At 32.6% G+C, this 17,609-nt stretch overlaps 1 protein-coding gene across 1 annotated transcript; it reads right to left on the bottom strand.

The window, feature by feature from the left end:
• Positions 1 to 1,878: 1,878 nt before the first annotated feature.
• LOC110111122 (BEL1-like homeodomain protein 9) lies at positions 1,879 to 13,178 on the bottom strand. The gene is made up of 4 exons (XM_020842861.2): positions 12,088 to 13,178; positions 3,749 to 4,152; positions 3,445 to 3,505; positions 1,879 to 2,592 (listed from the first exon to the last, which is right to left on the bottom strand). Exons 1-4 carry the CDS (start codon positions 12,856 to 12,858, stop codon positions 2,161 to 2,163), a joined length of 1,668 nt encoding a protein of 555 aa, XP_020698520.1. The 5' UTR covers positions 12,859 to 13,178; the 3' UTR covers positions 1,879 to 2,160.
• Positions 13,179 to 17,609: the final 4,431 nt, after the last annotated feature.

Here is a 17,609-nt window from a genome sequence, read left to right as displayed (position 1 = left end):
AGAGGAGTTGGGAAGGATTTGGACATTGAGTTTGCCTTGCATTTTGGTTAGACATGATCTCAATCCATCCAGAAATTCATCAAATTCATTTATTGTTAAGGGTTTAGGATTTGAGGTATCCATGATGAGTGGTGTCTGTCACCTGAGAATTGAGTGTTTGATCATGGATTAATGTTCGGATTAGCCCATTCGAAAAAGAGTTCAGATCTGTCAAAAAGATAAGCGATACGATTAAGCCAAGTGCTATGATATTTTGAATATATTACAACTATCATAGAAATTGATGGTAATAAAAGAACCAAGAGGTAGAAGACTAAGAAGGAATACATTTAAATAAAACAAAAGAAGTGTCCTATTTTTATTAATTCATTTGTATAGTAATACATCCTTCTATACATAGTTGTAGAAGATACAATTATTATACAGCATTAATTTGCTTTCCCTAAATAATGGCGATGGCTTAGGTGGCTTCCATAGAGCGGTTGGCACTTCTTTGTTGTGGAGATGGTTGTTCCTTAATCTCTACGGTACTGCAAGTCTACAATAGACTAAGAAGGTAGTCATCACATCTGATTGTTCAAGCACATAAATGTTGAAGGACTTAAAAGTCCAGCAAAAACAATCACCAAGAGTTCGACCAAGCATGGTTGTAATCGGAGAAATTATTTTGTGTAGAGGCCGGACGCAGAATGCTATATGGAGATCAATCAGAATGCGTCACATCAGCGGTATCGAGCCGCGATATCGAGCAGTAGCGAGTCACGGTACCGAACTGCGTTACCGAGCGAAAGGATAACATGACGCAATCTGGTTGATCTCTAAACGGCATTCGACATTCGTGTAGAATAATTAATCCAGTAATTGAGCTTGAGGCTAGCGTTGGCAGAAGGACGCCCTCTTGATTATTATTTTTTTTTTTTAAGAATTAGCTTCCTTTAATGTTTTTTTTTTTTTTTGGATAAATAAATGCAAGACTCTTTGACCACATGATTTGTTAAACCAATAGCGGAATTTTTAAAACTGATTAATCATGATATTTGACTAGAATGTTCCAAAGATCACAAATTTTAGAGATAAATAAGTTTGGTAAAATATTCCTTATTAAAAAAATATAAAAAAATATTAAAAATCCATTAATGTTGTTACAATCAATTTCTTCATATTTAATACAGAAAAAAAAACTAAAAAAATGTAATCGAAATTTAATCGCAGAATGTTATTTGGAGATCAATCAGAATGTGTCACATCAATGATTCTAAGCAGTACCGAGCTTCGTTACTGAGCGAAAGAATGCGTCATACGCATTCTGATTGATCTCTAAACGATATTAAATGTACTTGCAAAATAATTAATTCTGTAATTGAGCTTGAGGCTAATTGAGCTTGAGTCTAGCGTTCAGAAGGATACCCTCGTGACTGTATTTTCTTCTTTTTTTAAGAATTAGCTTCCTTTAATTTTTTTTTTTTTTTGGATAAATAAATGAACCACATGATTTGTTAAACCAACAGAGGAATTTTAAAAAGCTGAATAATCATGATTTTTTACTAGAATGTTCCAAAGATCACAAATTTTAGAGAAAATAAGTTTGGTAAAATAATATTTATAAATAAATATTAAAAATCCATTAACGAGCAATACATTCAAACAATTATGTTACACCCAATTTATTCTTATTAAATACAGAATAAAATAAAAATAGACTAACAAATGTAATTGAAATTTAACAGAGAAATATCAATCTATCTTTAAAATCATAATACTAATAAAAACTAGTTGCACTTACATGAACATACAATTGAATTAAGAGAATTCATAATGATTTCATGCAAAGAAAAATAGAAAATGAAATTATTTTCTACAGCATAATAAAAAACGGAATATTGAATGAAGCCTTGAATGATGATTAATAACTTAGTATCTTCCATGGGAAGTATAACAAAAGCTTGAACAATATACAAAGGATGAATCTACTTCCCACATATATCTCCAATTCCCCCAACTTGATCCTCCAACCCAGCTATATAACTAATTCCTTTCCAAAACCAGCCTTACTCCCATGTAAATAATCTATTATCAATATTTCACCATAACATTGAAACCTGATTCTTGATTACTAAAATATAGAATAAATATGCAGAGAAATCTAAGCCAAAAGGAGCTTCAGCCAACAAAATCATGAAGCATTTGATGTCCAAAATGCCTCATCTGCTGCTCTGGCTGTATTCCCTCTCCTTGCCGGAGTCCCAGAGTCAAGGAAACAGCACCCAGCCCGCCTATATCCATCCCTCCTTGGTATGCGAAGCTCATCAGCCCAGCATCCATGGCGCAATCTTCGATCCTCGATCTCTTCCCCTCATGCCAGTGCTCCAAGCAATGAGAGCTCTTCGCCATTGGCATTTCATCAGAGGAAGAAACAAGGACATGTTTGCTCGATTGCGCTTCGGATCTTTGAACGATTGTAGCTTTGTCTGCCATGGTCTTGCTTGATGAATTCAGGTCCATTCCGGCCATGCCTTTGGTCTCAAGCATGTGGATCTCTTCCACCATGGGCTTCCACAATCGGACCCGGGCATTGATGAACCAATTCGAAACCTGCATTTTAAAATGTCAATAAAGTTTTTTAAAATGTACTTAGTACATTAATATGGTCCAGAGACCAACAAAATGCATCGGTCACTACCGAACAAGCGGTACCAGACAGTTCTCCAGTCCGGAGTCCGCACATAATAATCTCTCCATATTTTAGCAAAAGATAAAGGGTTGATCTGGTGTTGTCATTTTTACCAAGTTTCTTATTTCACATGGAGTGCAAAATAACTTTTGACTAGTCAGTAAGTTACTTTATTCAATAGTGTGGAGAGACCAAATTGGTGTGGGACATGAATGGAATAAATTCTTTGTGCTCTGTATCTTTTAAAGACTGAGACTGGTGTTAGTCAAAAAGGTAGCAGGATCAATTACTGCCATGAATGACGGTAGTCTGGGTAAACCTGTAGGGCTATAGCCAGTACTGTCCCAGGTCACCTGAGCCAGATCATATAAAGCAAATGCTAGACTGGATTCAGCTCAGTTTCCAAGGAATGCAGCACATCAATTTTGACCTGAAGTCAGTTGACTCTTTTCCAAAAATCAAAGGTTTTGAACCTAAACTGAAAACCCCAGTTGCAGGAGAAATTATTAGGTGCCGACACAATACGGAGAGAACAGTCCGGTTTTCTCTTTGTTTATGTTAAAAGCGCAGCTGCTACAATAACTGTATTTTTACTATAGACAGAGAGAAATCAGGATCTCTCTGTGTTAGGTGTCCGCACCTAATAATTTGCCCAGTTGAAGACATGAGAAGTGGGGCCCTAGTAATAAAAAACACTTAGATGCAGACAGGCAGATCTGGGAGCCCCAAGCCTTTAAAAGAGAAGCAGAGGCACCAAAGAGAGGAGAAGTTACCTGGTTCCTGGACAGACCAGTCTGAGTTGCGAGCATATGCTTGTCAGTATCAGTTGGATACCTAGATAACCATTTTCACAAAAAGTTAATACGGTTGTTAATGAGGGATTAAATTTAACAAGAGTAATGATGAATTCCAAAGATAGATTTGAATTTAAAATATTTATAGTTTGTTCTAGAAAATTCTCTTACTGTACAAGGCCCAGCAATCCTATTCAGCTAATTCACAAAATTTTTTAATCAACATCAACATGCAATAAAAATCTTCAAATTTGAAAAATAAGGATGTTTGAGAGCAACTTACGGATGGAGGAAGTGATCAAATAACCAGGCTCTTAAAACAGATACTGCACGTTCAGGAAGGCCTCTCTGAGGCCTCCAAATGGGGTGGGTGTTATCAGAGAAGCTGAGGTTGCCATCACCACTCTTTTGCCGTCGGACAGTCTGGTCAATGTATTTTAGCTTTGGAATGGTCAAGTTGTCATTTCTACTGGAACTAGGAGATGAAGCCATTAGTTCCTCACCAAGGACATTGCAGACATGCCTAAGCTGGTCAGATATTGCACTCTTTAAGCATCGGAAGTGCTTAGAAACAGCTTTCAAGGCTAAGGTAGTGTAGGGTGTGGCAGAGCTCAGGCCTGCAACAGATTCAAATGAGGAAACCACCATTTGCATTTGTTGGTGGTACTGCTTATATCTTCTGCAAACCTAACAGAATTCAGAAAATTATAATCCATGCATTAAAATATCACAAGGAAAGAATAATGATAGAAAACTTTTGGTTGAGGAAATCACATTGACATACAAGATAATAGACATGATATCATTTCATATTAAGCTAGAGTAATAGGAAACTACTGAAAAAATTGAAACCAATATATTTTAAATATATCTAATAATTCATGCTATAATGATACAAATATACCTGCACCATGAAAATTAAATTGATAAATTGGATAAGAGCAGTCGATTTCAAAAAAAAATTGGGAAAACAAATATCATTCTTAAGCAATATTTTTTTTGTATTACTGTAAAATGCTTGCAGTACTTATTTACTTTTTTTTCTTCGTAATTTTACATGATAAATTCCCAATTAATGTTAACAAAATCCTTATTAAAGAAAACCATTTCAGAAACATAATTAAACGATGAAACTATATGAAACCAGGTGCAAACTTGATTCACTAATGGAGACATAAAAACAGCAATGAAAATTTAAAAAGAGAGAGAATTTATGGCAAGATTAAATTTACAAAACTATTGTTGGATTGTTTGGAATCCTGAGTAAGAAAACATATAGAAATTAAAAAAAACAGATTAGAAGCAAATAGAAAGTGGTTTTATCTGAAAATCCCATATCTACGGCATAAATCATTCGCAACCAAACCTTTAGAACAGGTTTATATTATTTAGGATTATACATAAATAAATAATAAATCCTTACATCTAGAGAGCAAAATTCAGTTAATGACACCAACCAATCAAGCCACAAGATGCTAAAACTCAGAATGAATAATATGAACTTTTTTAGCAGGAATGAATAATATGAACATAACTGAAACTCAGAATTCTCCCTAATTGTGTTACACATATAGGCGAGCATGTAGGTGATGATTTATAATAATTAGTTAAGATAAATGGTGATAATTCTCACCACCCATGATTGCAGAGTCTATAACCTTCTTACCTACCACATAATGTCATCCATCTATACTGTACAAGTTATCTATCATCTCTAAGTATTAGAATATGGTTGGATAATGTTGAAAAGCATTACTCGTTATTTTCCTTCATAGAATTAGCAGACCAGAAGGATTGCTGAACTTTTTTAGCAGGAATGCATACAAAGGAATTTTTGTTGAATGTTGACAATAACCATTAGAGGTTCGGAAATGATAGTTGAAACACCATGCTTTGCAAGAGGTTGGTGACTAGCAATGAAGTCCCACATAGGAAGCGACAAACTTTTCTCTATCATTAAAGAGCAGAGATGATGGATGAATCATGATCAAATTAAGAGCGGGAAAAAGAAAGAGAGGAGGTGAATACTAATAAGTTAAAAGTGAAAAAAAGAAGAACATTTCAGGGTAAACATTTATAGCCTATAAATGAGAAATATTATGACTCACAATCAGACTGCCCCAAACATTTTCAATCAGGTTTTTATTCAAATCACACTGGCTTTTTTCAGGGGTATGTGTTGCATCATGTTCTGTTTTTTTCATGTTCCTCTAAATTTTTTTACAATCCCAATCCCTTCAAGATAGTAAAGGTGATGTGAAGTTTTTTCATATTCCTCTAATTTTTTTTACAATCCCAATCCCTTTAAGTAGATCTAACAAAAATTCGTTTAATTATCTGAATGATCAATCCCTAGAGTTTAGGGTTTATAAATATTCCTTCTATAACGAGTAGGTTACCATATGCCTAGGTGGCCTGCGACCAACTTGGCAAACAAAATTTACCAAGGTCATCAACTTCATTTTTTTTTTTAAATCACAGCAATCAAATTTTGTTCCATCCTATATCAAGGTAAACCTACATTGTTCCGTTTTAATTAAATTTTATCTAAATTGATGGATCCATACAATTTGATAGACCATCTCTACCTACCATTACATAATTTCTTGGGGATGTTTGAGTTTTACTACTTAACTTGAGACATGTTCTTCTAAACTTCTCTCGAGTAGATGATTCGAGTGACTATTTGTTAGCAGACCAATCCTTAAAACAGATTTATAATGAAAATTCTAAAATAGTCTTGTAATTTTGACTTAAACACTAAACTTTCTATCACACCTATGCTCCTCATCACATCCAATCCCTTCACTCTCTAAATTTCTTACAAACAACACCATACTACATTTAATGATGTCATTTATTGCTAATGTATGGATCATCCAGCTTCACAACAACCTACTATCACTACTAGTCAATTTTGATGTCATTTGCAGACATTAATTTCCAATCCCAATGTCTTGACCTATTGTTGTTCCTGACCACATTTACTATCTCTACTCATCGACGCTCCTCACCACATCCAATTCCCTTGCTCTAGTTTTTGTTGCCAACAAAAGCTGGAGTACTCGCTCAATATAGCTAATATTGTTGCCCATAACTATGGCCCCAGCATCTTTTACCATCATCTTCAACAATTTCATTGACGCCTTTGTTGGCTTGCTACAATCATTGACCTAGAATCTTTTATTGCCACTAACATTGATGTCCTAGTCACCATATGGCACTCTAATGATGACATCCCTTCACTTATGGGTTGAGGGGCCCAGAAGTTACTTACTCAAGTTCATCACAAATAATATAAGTTCATCATCAATAAGATTGCACTAGTCCTGCTGCACTTACAACAACAACAACAACATCAAGCGTTATCCCACAACGTGAGGTTGACTACATGAATTCTTTTTTCTCCATTGTGTTAAATTTAATAAAGAGAGGCCATTTCTAATATTTTTAACCAAATCTTTTTAGGTCTACCTCTACCTTCTAAACATAAGCCAAATCTAATACATCTAAAATCTTAACCGAGTCATCAAAAGACCGTCATTTTATCCGAACAAAACATCTAAGGCGACTCTCTCTAATCTTATCTTAACATTACCAATCTTTAAAGCTATAATTTTAATTCCAATTTTTATAATATTATCTTTCAAACTCTTAATTTAAAATCACGCCTACACTATTTATAGTATGAATCCTACCAGAATAACATAGTTTAAATCCTAAACTATTAATCTCCTTAACCTTAAAATCTATTAATTTGCTTGTAAGGGAACCAACATTCCAAGTTTCTACCCTAATTTTAATTTCAAACTAGCTTCTTTGCCCAAATCTGTTCATGATATGGGAACCCTTGCCTATTTACTACTGCACCTAGACACCGGTGCAACGGCCTTTGCACACTTCATGTGTGTTCAAGCCATAAAATCATACATCCAGTAAAAACTCTTATATAGATTTAATAAAAAAAGGGCATTTCTAATATTTTTTAACCAAATCTTTTTAAGTATACCTCTACCTTCTTAACATAAGCCAAATCTAATACATCTACAATCTTAACCGAATCATTGAAAGACCGCCATTTTATCGAACCAAACCATCAAAGGAGACTCTCTGTAATCTTATCTTAACATTAACAATCTTTAAAGTTATAATTTAATCTCCAATTCTATTAATTTTTACAATATTATCCTTAAAACTCTTAATTTATAATCACAACTACACTATTTCTAATACGAATTCTACCAGAATAACATAGTTTAAATCCTAAACTATTAATCTCCTTAGCCTTAAAATCTACTAACGTGCTTGTAAGGAAATATATATTCCAAGTTTATATCATAATATTAATTTCACAGACTAGTTTCTTTGCCCACATCTATTTAAGATGAGGGAACTCTTGCCTATTTAATACTGCACCCAAACATCGGTGCAACGGCCTTTGCACACTTCACGTGTTCAGGCCATAAAATCATACATCCAATAGAAACTCTTATAACATGGTAGAAATTACTTATGCTCCCCCAAATGGTAGAAATTCTTATAATATGCAACAATAATAAACTAAAAGCAAAAACTACTACTGGAAACTTTAAACCATTTGGGTTCAAAGCATAGTGCAGATTTAAATTTCAAGACTTATTTGTTTTGAAAATTATCATCAACAAAATCGTTGGAGAATTTTCTATAGAAAAGAAACTATTGTAAATAAGTAGATAGAGCTATTTGGTTCGACCTATAATACAGAATTTGTAAAAAAAGTAATAGCCATAAATTCTGTTCAATAAAAACAACAATGCTGTCATATCTTCCAAAAAACAAAAATGCTCTCATTCATTTTTTTTAAACATTTTAATAGTTGAACAAAATTTATTATACAATTATGATACAGTAAATGTGTTTATCATAAATTCGGAAAAAAAAAAAAAAAGATTAAACAAACATCAAGATTTATTGCTAACCATAAGAAAATATTAATATAAGAACTTTTAATTTTAATTAAAATTTATTTTTAAATGCGAAGTTAAAAAATTGAAGGTTATTTCCATTTTTGATAAATATAACTAAATAAATTTCTTAAAAAAATTATTTCCACGTAAATTTTCTCTAATAAATTATTGCCTTCGCATGGAAGAGTAGTGAATTAATATAGCTGAAGGCAGTGTTGTTTAGGTTAAGATTTATTTTTAATAACTTTTTTAATCGTATTTTCCATTAAAAACTAACAGAAAAATAATTATCTAAACATAAATTTTAAATAAGTTGCTTCAAATAAAACGGAAAGAAAGTTTACCTCCACATGCCGACCAAGTTGTGACATGCAGCTTTACATAAACTGAAAGTCGCAATGCTATAATATGCTAAACATTAAAAAAGATATAAATTTCAAACAAATGCATTTGCTTTACTTTCAGTACAAGCATTTCCTTGATGGAAGAGAAGCTACAAGTCCCAATGGCAGCTAAATAGTAGAGAAAATTTGACAGCACCTTAAGCACACATCAATAAAAATTATGCAATGAAACCAATAAGTATAATCATTACCAACACACAGTTGCACCATTTAGAGTTTAAATATAGAGTTTAGTGAGCTGTACAAGTCCAATCTCACTTCAACTAACGGCCAAAAGCTATTTGATTCGTTTGATCCAATCTCGGTCCCAACCATGCTTAACTACTAGCAAGGGTTTTAAAGATGCAATCTTAAGCCGATTCAACACTAACTCAAGAACAGGTTGAAGTCAACCAATCTGAACTTCAAGCCAAGTTTGGTTAAATTTCAGCTAGGTTCTTTAACTTTCATTCAGACATTTACACGTATAAAGATTCAAATATATAGATGCATGAATGCATGCATATACATTCATTTAAAATAAATTATATACACATACATATATGTATATATGCATTCATAAATACAAACACAGAATATTATTCAATCCAATCTCAAGATATAGATAGATCTATTTCTGGCCCAGGTCAATTCAAATTTTAATTGAATTGGGCTTTGCTCGTTAATCAACTTGCTGGATTTGATCCAAGACAACAAAATAAAAAAAACTGTTCAAATTTTCAAGCGACATTCAATCTTTGAGCAAAATTCACAACTATAGTTTTTGGCTAGCTCGATTTGATCGCAATATGAAACGTTCAATAGCTTTATTATTAGCAAAATTAGAGCCTAAATCAATTTCATTTTTTTGTATATTATCAACCTTCAAGTAAAATTCTTAGTACCACATATAAAAAATGCTATCACATAAACGCATTATTATTAGCCTATATAATTGTATGTAAACAAAAAAACATAAAATATAAATACTAAATATACACATAAAAAAGTGTCCATATATTATGATTTATTTTCAGGATAACTCAATTTGATCAAATCTTCACTTAAGTCAAGGTCGATTATACTAAACCTACTTTATTGTAATAATCATTAATTTTATTCAAGAGCTATTTTTACACCATAAAAGTTCCAATTTTCAACATGGTATTTGATGTTCAAGCCCAATTATTACCATTATTAATCCACATTATCCTATTAACTATATTGTTATCAACAATTACTTACTTCAACACCTAGAAGTGGAAGTTTAAGCCTCCCTACCAGATTTTACAAAGTTCAAATCTCAACAAAATGAAGTTTGTGCCAATTAAAGCAAAGAGATCAAATCAAAACCATAATGCATACGAAACCTGGGGGAAGCATGAACCATGCTTGAGGGCCAATCATGACAGAAAGGAGGGAGAGCGAACCACAGGCCATAAACACAAACTTATTACAGATTAAAAATTTGCAAAACTAAAAAACTAGTAAAGTTTAGCAATACCAATGCAACGCCATGATAGATGAAGCACTTCGGATAGAGAATATCATTTGAAGACTTTGCCAAATTTCTTTAGATCTTTTCCTTATGTTAAATGTCACTCACCTCACCATTATCATTAGTAAGGACTTTTGTCTTCTACAGAACTAGCTGACATTGATTTATAGTTAGGATCGATCAATGGGCAAAGTCCTATAGTAAGGGACAAGATTTGTTTTTCCTCACAAGCGAAAAATTCTTAGCAGCAAGCAAATACTCATAGAAAAATACAAATTGAAAGTGTATTTAAATACATAAAAACATACATAAATAATATAGCAAAAAATTTTCTGAACGCCCACTACCATTCAATGACTATAGAACTTCGCCAGTTAAAAGTTTGAACGCAACAGCACTAAAAATGGTACAGCTCATTCTTTTTTTTTTTATCCCATTCATCAATATAACTTAACGCATAAACATCCAACTTCAGCAGAATAATAAAATATTAGAAGCAAATATCTTTTTTTTTTTTTTTTTTTCAAAAAATATACTGCTCTCATCTCAATAAAAAACTGTTCAAAATATCATAAATAACTGTTCAAAATATCATAATTTAGCAAGAAAAATTCCCTCTTAACTCTGATTATTAATTTTAAAGATAGCAGCAAACTAATTATTTTTATATTTAAAGACCAGATTATGCATTTTTTTATTTTTAAAGGATATAAGCCAACCTGCTTACCCATGCATAAATGGAGAAATTATTTTGTGGCCTCACCGGACACAGAATGCCATTTGGAGACCAGTCTAGAGACCAGCCAGAATGAGCCCCGTTAGCTGTATAGAGCAATATCGAGCCGCGGTACCAAGCTAAAGGCTGCCGTGGCGCATTCTTGAGTCCGCACAGAATAATTAATCTCATTAATGATACCATAAAATATGACCAAAGCAGTATTGCTAAATTGTTTTAACGGGGGTTCAAATACAAACCAAAGATGGGAAGAAGAAATGTCAACATTTCTATTTACATTTCCAAAGAAACATGCAAAACCATTAAAAGAGAGAGGTTGGGGGCAACTCTTCAGCAGTTGATAGCTCATGCAAAAGCAATAGACTCTCCACGTTACCCGAAATTCTATCAGCAATATTTAAATTTCCAAAATATAATAACATATCAAAATTTTATTGTAAATTTGTAATCAATATACCGACCCAAATGTGTGAAAATATAGCTATATTAAAGGAAAAAAAATTACATATCCATAGAGGTAGTAAATATGTCTGTACTCAACTGGTAGAAATTAAAAGCAGTAGCAGACTACTCTTCATGTAAAAGAAATATTTCTCCAAAAATAGTAAATTTCAACAGGCTTCAGACAAAAATATCAAGAACCTAAAACAATTAATTATAACAGATACATTATAATTACCCTCAACAAAATATTATAAACTTTTAATCTACTCGGCCGTACTAATTTTGCCAATGTGATCGATCACCTCCATTCTTTCATTTTTAACCCTAAGAAAATCTGACAGGAAAGAAGTAATCAAACTATTACGCGAAGCACAGTCGCTTATAAAAAATCACTTCATAGAACGCATTAATACTAATATTTCTTTCAATCACATCTACTTAAAAGCACTCATATACCTCTATTTAGATAGCTTAACCCTACGCCTGCAAAAAAATAAAAACGAGAATATTCCTGACAGACAATATCACATCTGCATGTCGAACAATTACTTGACTTAAACCACCTGAGAACAACACCATTTATTAATTAATTAAGTAATTACCGTACTATTTTACCTCTTCTTGCATGTAAAGCAGCTTGGCTTTCTTCTGCTCGACCTCCGGCCAGTACTGAATCTCACCACTATGACAACCGCCGCCGCCTTCAACACCTACAATGTCCGTCGAGCTCTGAAAAGAAGAAGAGGAAGCCGCCACAGAGCTCCCGCTATCATAATCCTTCCCGACCCTCGCACCAGTCACCACGCTACAAAACTCATCAAGAAGCTGCTGCGCCGGCTTCAAGAACCTAGAAGACTTCAATATCGCCGCGTAGCCGGTGAAAGGACCGAGCGGGCCGGCGGTTTGCCGCCCGCCGCTAATTCCTTGAACCGGAAGCCATCTATCGGCGAGAATCTCTTGCGGAGGGTTCGAAGCCAGCGAGAGCGATAGCCTTTGGCCGTCGGAATGAGATCTCGCGGTCCAAACAGAGCCTGAGTTTGCGCTGGCGTAGTTTGGAAGCAGAAGTAGTTCGTTCCCGCTGTCGAAGGGCGGGGGAGGAGGCAGAAGAGCAGGCGACGGCGACAAATCTAATCCAGAGGAGCTGACGACCTCGTGGAGAGGGTATGGGGAAAAGGGTAAAGAGGGCAAATGCAACTCGGCGGGATTGGTGCAGTTGTGGAGAATCCAATCGGTTTTCCAAAGAGCGGAGGAGGGTTCGAATGGGTTTAAAAAAGAGGAAGAATCGGAGGCGGGAAAATCTAATTGAGGCGGTAAGGTGGAGGGATCATAAGAGGGCTGAACGCGGAGCTTTTCGCGGCGGATGTGTTGGGCGACGTGGGGCAACATTCCGGCGCCGGGGGAAAGCGGGCGGGTCGACGGGTCGGGCTTTGGAGATAGAGTGAAAGTTAAGTAGGCGATTTGGGAGAGTGAGACGACGCCATGGATGGGCTTTGCAGAGGTACGAAGAGTTGAGGGATGGGTGATGGAGAAGATACGTGGGAGGACTGAGGGGGGTAGAGAGAGAAAGTGGGAGAATGGATTCGATCTGGATGGGAAGGAAGAGGACAAGGAGATGGTGGACTGGTGGGGGGATTCGTATGCAAAAGGAGATCACATGAAGCACGAAAGTGGCAAAAGCCCCGCAGCTAAAGCGTCGAAGCTTTGCCTTGGCCAATCCTACTACACGCCACTATTTTTAAAAGTTTTTTTTATTATTTCTTTTCCTTATCTTTCTACTATTTATTTATACAAAGATATTACAAAAAAATATATTAATATATTTAACTATAAATAATCATGAGAAGAAAAGCTCTTACTCAATAGATATAGTAAAAAAAATTGTATATTTATATATTTAATACTTGTATTTATTTTTATTTAAAAAATAGTTATTTAAATTGTACAATACATATTTTTACATTATATTTTAGATAAATTTATATTACAATACATTAATTTTTAAATATTTTTTGATAATTAGAAAAAATAATCCTTTTTAGTTCAAATTTATTCCATGGATGATAGTCGAGGACATAAAATAGAGAACATATACTATAAGATAATAGACTAGCAAAATCTTTATTATCTTAATTTAGAATAAAAAATAAGGCCCAAAAAATTTCAAATATTATAAGATTTTTAGGATGACTTTCTTATTGTTTTCTGAAGCAATTTTATTTTATCACAATTTTTTTTTAAACTAAGGCTTCATTTGGGATGACTTTCTCATCGCTAATTAAAAAGCATTTTTTTAATTCAAAAATTAAAGTTTGGATTTAAAAAGTTATATATATATATATATTCATTTTATTTGAATTTATGATTAAATGTAAAAATTAAAAAAAAAAAGGTCTGAGGTTGGATTTGCTCAGTACCAACAAAGTATGAGGCCCCAGAGTCAGTTGGTTCACACTCAGGCCTCTGTGGTTGGGGCCTATTCTCTGAGTGTCGGCTCACAATAAATTTTAATTTTTTATCAATTTACAGCCCTTTATCGATATAGATTTATTAAATATTTTTAAAAAGTAATTTTAATAATATAGAGGGAAGAATTTTAGTGAAAAAAACAAAATGAGAAAACAATTTTAAAAGAAGTGAAAGGCTTTTTCCCCTTACCATCCTTTTTAGGCAGGGAGAAAACACCCTCTCCAGATTCATTTTGAATGTCTTTTTTTTTTTCCAGTTTAATTTAAATTCAATTAAATTAAATTGAAAATCAAACTCAAAATTAATTTAAATAAAAATAAAAAAGCTTTTTTGTTTTTTAAATTCTAAATTGAAAGCAAATCAAGAAGAATTGTGTGAGAGCTTAATTTTATTTAAGCTTGTAAAATTATTCATTTGATTCCAATATATAATTTGCATATTATTTTAAGTTCCAAAATAATAAAATTTAGGCTTAATATTCTGGCTGTATAAATATTAATTTAACTTCATTCAAAATAATAATATAACAAATTTAAATATTTTTTTTAAAAAAACAAAGAAATTAGATGAATCAAATATGAATATTATTTAACTTCAACTTGAATAACTTATAATACAATTAAGTTAAATATGATTCTAGATATGATCAACATATCTGCAATCGATTATAACCACAATTTTGCACGAATTTTAAAGCAGATCCGACAATCCAAACCATTTTTTATGTTTTCTACAACGTTGTTAATCCATCCAATCAGTTCAAATGCGAGATAATTTTGTCCTTCTAATTTATAAAAAATAATGGAACATTTGATTTATATAAAATAATTGTATTTTTTTTTTAATTTTCAAAAAAAAAACATTGAGGTTTATAAAAACGTTTTAGCAGCTTCTTAAAACGCAATAATCAGCTTTGAGGTTATTCTAATCTCTTACCATCAAATATTCCTAGCACGATTTTTACATCACATCTAGCGGCCAAAAACTTCTACACTTTTTCCATATTATGTCAACAGTGCATAGGATTAATGGATGGTAAAAAAAGGAAAGGGATTGTAGAAGAGCTGCTTTGGAAGAATGCTGCGAGGCTGGTAAAAAACACCGGCCAGAGAACAAAACGCGGAGAATAAACAGCTTTTGAGAAAGTGCAAAAGTATTTACCAAAAAGGCACAAAGAAACAAAAAATTAAAAATAAAAATATTCTCCAAAATTTATTTTGATTGGTGCGCTTTTTATTTATTAGATCGGTTTATACTGTTCTATCAAAGTTTATTTCATATAATCATTATATTGGATTATGTTCCAATCTATGAGTTTAATGAAAAATATAAGTCTTAACTATAGTGAAGAAATTTAATACTTGAATTCTTTATCGGTTCAATTTTATGAAAGAAAACATTTAAATTAAACAAATTTTTTTGTCCCAATGATGATGTTGGAAAATATTGAAATGCTATGAAGTTGGCAAGTAGAAGGCGGATCATGATCAATATCAATATCGATTGATGACAGTTGCAAGTCTGTGTCAGAGAATAAGTAATTATTCGCATTAAAGGACGAGCGAAAATATTTAGCAGCATCTGATGATTGGTGAACATTATTGTTAGTGTCAATTGATAACATACAATAATACATTCGTGGTGATGATTGTTGAATGTGAAAGACATCAAATTTCAAAGGTCGAGAGATGATGTTTATTATAGCTAATCGTTAGTAGGCAATGACAGATATACATTAATGGTCATTAGAATTATTTAACAATGGGCATTTCTGGACACACAATGATAGGTATTGTTTTTATTCTATATTTTTTTGTAAACAACAAATAATGAAGGGTTCTAATGGTCATCAATGTCAGTCATTATCCATGGCAAGGCATCATTACCTGATTTATCTGTCAAAATCATAGAATTTTTGCTCTTTATATGCAAAAGGATATTGAAGCACTCTTTGCATCATTATTGCACTAACATTTAATGATCATTATCTTTGTAGATATTGTTATCATGTTATTATGACAAGACTATGAATCAAAATACTGAATTCATCTATAAAGTCTCTATCATCATCAGCTTATTTAATTAATCGTTATCAATTTCAGTATATCTACTTGCCTATAAATTTCCTAACATTCCACAACCTACCACCACCTCTAAGAGTTGTTTGTGGATTCTCCTTCATCATTGACCTCCCAAATTCAATTGTACTATAACGGATAGTAATTCCAATGTTATTCTTAAAGCTCACAACAACATATCCATCCTATCATCTAAAGAAAACAATTGTACTACATTTAGTATTCATCATTCTCTTCATATATATTATAATGAAATAAGAATTATACTTATTGTCTTGTATATAAATCTCTATATCATTAATATTTCCTTTAATCTTTCTCATCATTATTTCCTTCAATCTTTTCTTCATGTAATCAAGAAAGCTCCGCCAATATTGCATAATTTTTTACTTGTACTTAATTAGACAAGTATATGTTTGCTCTTGTTTGTCCTAATAGTGGATGTAAATCGCCAGGACGAACAATTCTAAACATTTGTCCTCTTCTTCAATGACATTTCTTTTATATGCCTCCTTGTAGGGCAACGTTTATAATGTACTTTGTTTATTGAATCATTGAATGGGTTCCTTACTCTTGGTTGTATAGAAATAAGTAAAATTTTAATTATCATATATGACATCTCATAAAGTCTCTGATTGAAGCCTAATCACTTTATAAATGAGAAACAAGCTTAGAGAAAAAAATATACCTTATCATGATGTTATAAAATGGAGCTTATTCCATCAAGATATAAACTTTTTAGCTTCATCAATATATTAATGCTTATGTCTCTCTCTATTAAGAATGACAAGAACAAAAGGAGCACTCCCCCTTGATGAGAGTTAGGTAGCACTTTCATTATTGAAAAAGAATACAATGTAAAATGAGTATATTATTGATAAACTAGAATTTTATAATAGGGTATCAAATGCACACCATTGCATAAAAAGAATTATGATTTTTTCTTTCAAAGATGAAATTATAATAAGATAGGTATTACAATAAGAGAATCATAGTACCTAACTTCTTAGGTTTCACAATTACTCGGCAACCTTGAGGGTGATGGAACATTCTGGTTGTTGATTTTCTCAAAAAAAGAAAAAAGAAAAAAAGAAAAAAAAAACTCCAATGCCCAAAACCCTAGAGGTCCAGAGGAGTGCATGCTATTTTCTTGACCATAATAGGAAAATGGGCATTCTTAAAACTCATGATATACAAAAGAAAGTATAAAACAACTAACATCAAATGGTTTGATGTATATATACACTTACATCCACTTTTGAAGTAAATAAAATATATAACTTCATTAGACTTCTTGGTATAATAAACATATAGTAAATTATTTATAAAAATTTACCCAGAGCCCCATGAAAAAGGAATATAATCAATTACAATTGGGTGAAGATGAATTCGAGATGAAAGTATAGATATAGGTATTTACCTTATATGGGAGAGAAAAAAAGAGAAATAATTAAGACACTCATGTCTTTCGTGATATATTAATGAAGAACATTAGTAGGCCTTAAGAATTTTATCAAAAAAATTAACAATGTTGAACAACACTTTAAATGTTTGAGGCGAGGTGAAGGTGAATCCTCAAATGAGACTATGGTC

This window comes from Dendrobium catenatum, unplaced genomic scaffold (assembly GCF_001605985.2).
Source record: "Dendrobium catenatum unplaced genomic scaffold, ASM160598v2 fragScaff_scaffold_1427, whole genome shotgun sequence".
Classification (NCBI taxonomy): Eukaryota; Viridiplantae; Streptophyta; class Magnoliopsida; order Asparagales; family Orchidaceae; genus Dendrobium; species Dendrobium catenatum.
This window is presented reverse-complemented; position numbering and strand designations above follow the sequence as displayed.

Bases quoted from the DNA above. Each gene is read 5' to 3' on its own strand.
- LOC110111122 (XM_020842861.2), bottom strand. From the start codon at position 12,858: ATGTTGCCCCACGTCGCCCAACACATCCGCCGCGAAAAGCTCCGCGTT. The intron at 4,153-12,087 runs GTAAAATAGTAC...GAATTCTGTTAG, and splicing joins TGCTTTACATGCAAGAAGAG to GTTTGCAGAAGATATAAGCA. The intron at 2,593-3,444 runs GTAACTTCTCCT...TTTAAAATGCAG, and splicing joins CTGGTCTGTCCAGGAACCAG to GTTTCGAATTGGTTCATCAA.